This window comes from Crocodylus porosus, unplaced genomic scaffold, assembly GCF_001723895.1.
Source record: "Crocodylus porosus isolate Cpor-Errol unplaced genomic scaffold, CroPor_comp1, whole genome shotgun sequence".
Taxonomy (NCBI): domain Eukaryota; kingdom Metazoa; phylum Chordata; order Crocodylia; family Crocodylidae; genus Crocodylus; species Crocodylus porosus.
In genome coordinates, this window is record NW_017728918.1 from 90139170 (window position 1) to 90146636 (window position 7467).

At 40.7% G+C, this 7467-nt stretch overlaps 1 protein-coding gene across 1 annotated transcript in view; it reads right to left on the reverse strand.

Annotated features, from left to right (window-relative positions):
* The window catches only part of LAMA4 (laminin subunit alpha 4), a 172598-nt gene that overhangs the window by 46309 nt on the left and 118822 nt on the right, over window positions 1-7467 (reverse strand). Inside the window, exon 18 of the mRNA XM_019537929.1 lies at window positions 2724-2863. Within this exon, the coding sequence (XP_019393474.1) occupies window positions 2724-2863 (140 nt within the window). The remainder of the gene's footprint in view (window positions 1-2723; window positions 2864-7467) is intronic.

The following is a 7467-nucleotide window of genomic DNA, read 5'->3' on the forward strand; positions in this document are numbered from 1 at the left end:
CCTTTTCCAACAACTCATACCTGCAGCTCTCACATCTCCCTTTGTGTTGGAGTGCAGAAAGTCTGCCACCGCTGCTCTTCCCTCCCCAACCACACCCTATGCAGCCACTCCCTGCAGATCCTGGCTGAAGCAGGGCAGGAGCAGCCTGGAGGCTCTGCTCACCTTGGGTCAACTGGGGACAGCAGCAGTGGTGAGTTGGTCCCTACCTCCTGCTCTTGCTCCCTGCCTGCACTACCCAATGTCCTCGAACAGTCTGGGGCTGCCAGCCATGCCTCACCCCTCAGTCTCCTCTGTGGTCCAAACTGAGTTCCTTCCCAGGTTGTTGGACAGCCAGAAGTTCAGGGCTCCACACATCTGAAGCTACCAGCACATCCACCATGTCTCCTGGATACCTCAGTGAGCTACACAGTAGAAAGCAGGTGTGACTGGATCACCACCCCACTACCTAAAACCCGTTCCTCTGTTCAAGAGAAATTTGCCAACAGTGAATTTGTCAGCAGCTTCCCTTACTAATAGTGACAAAAGTGGAATGTCTAAATCAACCCAAATCAGTGTACCACATGGAAAAATTAAGAGAAAATACTGAAAGACACTTATTTTTACCCCTTTCATTTGCATTTCAGTTGCATTTAAGTACATGCTTAACTTAAGCTTAGCTTTTATAGGACTTGCTCAGTTGAATCAGTACTAGTGCATAATAAACAGCCTGCGTATCTTTAAAACTCCTTCCTAATACTTTGTTTTGAAAATAGCATTCCTTTCTCCCCTCACATTCTTGGATGTAAATCAGGAGAAAATCTATTGCAGTCTGTGCACTCCACTACACTCTATACCACAATAAGACTAGTATGAGTGCAATTTTCTATGGGTAATCATACCTAGATGCCTATAATTCAGGATTCCTTTAAACATATTCTAAGCAGTTCTTTTAGATTTTAAGCACTATGCACTTGAAAGCTAAAATAAATTTTATAGAGCAGTTAAATATTGTATAGGTGCTGACTGAGTTTTGCATTTTTGAACTAATGGGTATAGACAAAATACAATAACACCTATATATCTGTTTCTATACTGGATTCTTAGAAATCCTCCAAATGCAGCTAGACATATCATTTTACTTCTCAAAATCAAAATTGTTCAATGGTATTTACTAGCAAAAATGTTTACAATTTTACTGTTACTAGTGATTGATATCACTATAGGAATGAGATTTCCCCATATTAAATGTATGTAAGATGAAGTCTTTCTCATGTAAAAAAAAAATCTACTGCAAACTTGCAATGTTTGGCTTAAAAATGTCATGATTGCTGCTGCTTGTAATTAGTATTGGCAGCCGAGTAATGAAAAGCAGTAGATACCATTAGTTTCAGCTTTAAATGATTCTGCTACCCTGACCGCCATTAACATGGTGACAATTGCCTAATTGACATTACCACCTTATTTGTGGCATTCTACTATGAATGCAATGGTAATGCTAATTTCTTGCAAATAGTCACTGTTAAGATTGTAATGTTTACTGCTGTCCAGTGCTCATTCAGGCTGCTTGCAGATATTAAATCCCCTTACCTCCTCATGCTTTACAGGAAGAATCAGCATGAGAGCCTTATCTTTACAGACATCAGGTGAACCGGGTTGAAATAACGTGCTGCCTCTTTTGGGTATGTGTGGGGCTTGGCATGAGAATGCACTGAGTTTAAAGTACAGGCATACCTCGTTTTATTGCACTTCACTTTATTGTGCTTTGCAGATATTGCGTTTTTTACAAATTGAAGGTTTGTGGCAACCCTGTGTCGAGCAAGTCTATCGGCACCATTTTTCCAACAGCATTTGCTCACTTCGCATTTTTTAGCAATAAAGTATTTTTTAATTAAGGTATGCACATTGCTTTTTTAGACACAATGCTATTGCACACTTAATAGACTACAGTATAGCGTAAACATAACTTTTATATGCACTGGGAAGCCAAAAAATTCGTGTGACTCGCTTTATTGCAATATTCGCTTTATTGCAGTGGTCTGGAACCGAACCCACAATATCTCCGAGGTATGCCTGTAAAGCACTGGTTTTTGTTTTTATGTCTGCAAGTGCCCTAAGTTACTAGGAAAAGATAACATATCAGAAACGTTCAGGGCTGCAATGTGGCCTAAGGAAATGGAAGCCTTAGTAAGATGCAGTTAACCATATAAGTGGTTTTCAACTTTTTTTCATTTGTGGGCCCCTAAAAATTTTGAATGGAGGTGTGGATCCCTTTGAATTGTAAGGATGAGTATTCATATACTTTTGATTCATCATAGTCATCTTTTGCAAACACCTTAGACCTCTTAGACCAGTGGTTTTCAACCTTTGTTGTACCAGAACCCATTTGTAAACAACAATAGCCAGTCTTGACCTAGTGCCCTCACTCCCAACCCATTGCCCCCCACCCCCAGGCCTGAGCACCCCAGTGTGTGGGGCAGGGGTGTGTAGGGCATGGGGGCCCCAAGCAGCTCTGGGCAGGCTGGAACTCTTCCAGCCTGCAAGGGAAAAGCCAAGGTTTTTCATGTTTTTCTCCTTCAAAGGAGAATCTATTTTTCAAGTTGATCTATTTTTAAAGTTTGTTTGCAACCCTTTCACACATTCTTGTGACCCACTTCTGGGTTGTGACCCACAGCTTGAAAAATGCTGCCTTAGACCACAATATGAAAACCAATGATCTAAGTAAATACTCAATCAAAGAGTTTTACCTTGCTTGCTACGCTCCTAGTTTGAGCAATTAGTTCTCTGATCCGCTGAATGCTGGAAGAAATATTATTTGCTGGTGACTTTTGCTCTACCCTCCGCACTTTATCCAGGAGCTGAGGGAAGACTTCTATCAGATTCTTCACTACAAACAGAAAGGAAACACCATGTAATACTGGAGCTGACCACCGGAACTCAGTTCTCCCTCCCTCCTGCTCAGTAGTATTTCTTTGCTTCATCTGCCAGTTGCTTCTTGCCTTTAAAGGGCATGATCCTGCAAACTGCTTCATATGGGTGGTCTTCTGCATCTGTTCAGAACTCTACTGACTTCAAAGAGACTGCTTGTAAGTGCAGGGACCCACCGCGCTGAGCAGCTTGCTGCTGAGGTGTCACAGGGCATCTCTGTGCCCTGGGTGGCAGTGGCTAGCAGGCTATTAGTGGGGGCACAACTGACAGGCTACTGTGCAGTTCCCCCATCTGGTGGTCTTCTAGGGCTTTTGCCCCCACTGATGTGCAAGATCAGTGCCTACTATTGCACAATTTTTTCAGAAGGGACTGCTTTTGCACAACAGAGCTCTGATCTCTGGTGGTGTCTCTAGGTGTTAGTGAGGTATGAACAACAAGAGCAAAAATAACCTTTCACTTCTGTAACATCTTTCTTCTGGGTCTCCAAGGACTTTAAAATGTTAATGAATGTAACCTCACAGTACACCCATGGGGTAGCTATCCCCCATTGTACACATAGAGAAACTCAAGTCCCTGGAAAACTGTTAATGCAACCGGTGGGTGGGTCATCCACCAACCTGATCTTCTGTGATTCAATTTTAAGGGTGAGACAATGGTGTGTTACAAAAATAGATGTGTTCATGTTTTTTCAGGGACTTGACATAGTGTAGAACAGAATCACTGTTAGGTTCTTAAATCTACTTAGATATCCAATAGGTGGAATAGAAACTGGCAGCTAGTGCCTACAAGATTCCTAGAGTCCACCTAAGTCCATGTAAGCAATTCACAAAAATTCTGCCTAATTGTGAGTACAAGAATCCAGTCTCTTTGAGGGGACTCCCTTAAGCACTAGGCTATAGTGTCATGTTCCCTTTTGCTTGTTTCTGTCCTGCCCCTGTGACTCTTACACTTGTGAATGCATAGTGGTATGGCATCAACACAAGGGGTCCCCAGTCTTGCATCTTGTCTAGGGGTCAGGGTGAGAGATATGGGTTTGGAGGAACTAAATCCAGGTTTCTCACTTTAGAGGGCTGTCTAACTAGTGAGCCATTTTGCAGAAGTCTGTCACCATCACCACACTTTTTAATTAAATTGATCATGGGTGCTGAACTTAGTGTGTATTAGATGTAATCTAAGCATACTTGCCGGTTCAGGACTGTGAGGAAAGGTTACCACCTCATTTATGAACCTGAAGTAGCTTTAGGTGGCATTTAGACACCTAAACACTGAGCCAAGATGACAGCAATTCTGAGTTAGTACAGCAGCTGAACAAAGTCATTTTTAGCTAAAGGCACCTACAGCACTGCCTCTTAGGTACCTAAGCACCTAGGCAGGAGTTTTGTGCTCACCTTTTGGAGCAGGTGAGAAAAGAGTAGCTCTTAAGAGGGTTCCCTCATTGGGACATTTGCATTCCAAGAGATGGAAAGCCTTATGCTAGCAGATAGGCAGACAGAAACATTATGGAGAAAGAACAAATAAGAAAAACTAATTATAATCCAGTTTAATTACATTGGATTCCAATGTGACAGAAACATAGCACAGCATTTCTCATCTTTAATTAAATGGATATTCAATGGGTTAGATACAATTAAATGGGCTCTTAACCACAAGTTGCATGCAAGTAAGACAGCACAATTAATATTGATGTTGCATTCTTTAAAAACAATAGTTCAATATAACTGATAAGAAGGAATTTGTGGCCTCTGTAATTTTACTTTGTGGATTGTGTATGGCACCCATCTGCTTTTTTCTTCAATTTGGCTTCTTTCCTTATTTCTGTATTATTAACAGTACTAATTTGTCAGAAGACAGACTCACAGGGTTCTGAGTTCACAAGGAAGGAAAGCAAAGCTATCTTTCTATTTGCCAAGTGCTTTGTTGGCTAGGGGTTAAAACCACTGCCAGCCTAACTCAGAGCAACTCTGAAAACTGCAATACCTATTATGGTCCCATACAACCTGTGCTGCTGGCTGAAGTTAGGTTGGAGTGCTATGCCTATGCCCAAGCCGTGGCCCCTAAAGGGGTCTGCCCATTTTTGGCACATTCTCTATACCAGCATTCTTGAGTTTTACACCATCCAAGATTCCCCTGACGGCAGATAAATCCTCACCTGTTGTTGTTTTACAAATTACAATATAACAATTAGCTTAAAAATGCTTTAGAACTTCCTGCAACTTGAATATCATGCATCTGCAATTGAGAACAGTCTCATGGCAAAGGGATCTATATTCTTCATTTTTAGATCAGGAACCCAAACATTACTACCAAAGTTCAGCTCCTTATTTCAACAAGATGAGGTGGAACTGGACCTGAGCTGATATCTTGAAAAATAAGACATAACCCATTGAGATTTGAAATATTAAATCTGAAAAATGGATATATAATGAAAACACCAAATTGACTTTTCTCATAGTGCTACTATTGGTAGTATTATGATAAACTTCCCATAAGTCTCTTCCTTTTATCCTACAAAAATATTGAGTTTTAGTCCTTGAGAGGTTGAGGGAACTAGGAAAAAAAGATTAAAAGATTCCTCTTAATGATGTCATTTGAGCTTGTTTATCTAGTAATAAAAAACATAAATCTATCAGTGATTAAAAGCGATAACAGCAATATTGATGCACCTCTCTCTCTTAAAACTATTCTCATCCTTTTTGTTTTGAAGCCTATCTATTCCTTAAAACATATGCAATGTAGGTAAAACCTGAGTGTTTCAGCAACATAAGGCAAATACTATAAAACCAGCATCCTGGATTGCAGATCTTCAGCATGCAATATGATCTAAGCTAACATAAGAGCTGGGCTGTTATTTACATGTTTTTATATAAATTGTACGTGCCCTTTTGTAACCTAAAACAGACCTGGTAGAATTAGTTTATGTCTGCTTACTTTTACAAAGACTTTGTTAAAAAAAAGTCTTTCAATATGAGTGAGTTTGAACACATCAGTCACGCCATAAGTGTCTGGTGACAAATTGGAAATGGAAGGTCAAATTTAGAGTGGGTACTATATACTCTGCTAAGCCAATACAGTAAATCACAGCAGGGGCCAGAAGGGGCAGGTCTCTAACAAGAAGCCCCGTAGATGTCCATAATATGTTGATAACAATAGCTTACCGATCACACCAGGAATGACAATTTTTTATGTCATCCTTGAATTCAGTCTGGAGTCCTGAAACATGAGGACTCAGTTTAGCTTTCCATCAGAAGATCAGCCAGCAATAAGATCTTCCTTTTGGGCACTGTATACTCTGGAAGGCAGCGTGTATTGGCTGTAAATGAGGTTATCTATCCACAGGAAAGAATGGCTTAGTGTAGCACGTGGAAAAAAACCTTGAGTAACCCCTGACTCCAAGAAGGTCTGAGAGAGGAAAAGAAAGAAATCTGGATATTTAATATTATTACCTCTCTGGTGATAGAATATTTTTTGTGTCCTACTTCTTGGGAGAATGGTATTAATAGGCTTCCTGTCCCTAAGGGTAGGAGTGGACTCCTACTCTATTGGACTCTTCTTGCCTACTAAGCTCTGTCAATAATATCTGCTCTGGCTTGCCCCAGTCTACTAGGGGAGATTCTTGTGGGGCAGTGTTGGAGGTTGCGATGAAACTTGAGAAGAGATATTACTACTTTTTGTAAATATGCTCATGGGGTGTATATCAAGGAGGGAGAAAAACTATTTAAATTAAAGAACAAAATCAAATATATAAAAGTTGGTCATGTATAGATATAAACAGGGAAATTAGAATAAGGTTTCTAATGGAGGAATGACATTTTGGAATGGTCTTCCATGAAAAGGAATGGAGGCAGAACTCCTGAACTGCTTCATATAGGCGGAGGTTTGGTTGGGGTGTGCTAGTGTTCCTGTCAGCATTCAGAAACTGCCCAGATACTCAGCCAGTGAAACTTGCTCATGTACTTAGGGTCAAATTGACAACAGGTTTGGGGTTAGGAAGGATTTTTTTTCCATCATGAGATTGGAAAGGATTATGGAGATTTTCGCCTCCCCCTGTAGCATAAGGCATGGTCCTATTCCTATGACCATTGGATCATATATCAAACCAAAGAAATTCTATGACAGTACAGGGAATTAGCACCATATTTTTAGCTATGACAGTGCTCCCAGTTATAGATGTACAAAAGTGAGAATTGCTTCATTATTTTCTTGCAGGGAGGGCTTCCCTTTCACAGGATATCTGTTCTCCATCTTATAGTTTCATAGTTTCATATGAAACTATAAGATGGGGAACAGATGTCTCCTATCTCCTTTAATTCCTTCCATTGAGGGCTCCCCTCTGCCCTTTCCTTTGTCTTTCTATTCAGCTGATCCCTTCCTAAAAGTCCCTTATCTCTCTTATCCCCCAAGTCATGAAACTATGTAAGACTGAGGAAGAGAGAAATGCCTGAACAGGGCCTGCTAGAGGTTCAGCTGGCCACTGTAGGAGTGAATTTAGTCGGGCTTCTGGCCTCCCTGACTAGAAAAACAGACAGAGACTAGAAGTGCTGATACTGCTTATTTCAGTTATAT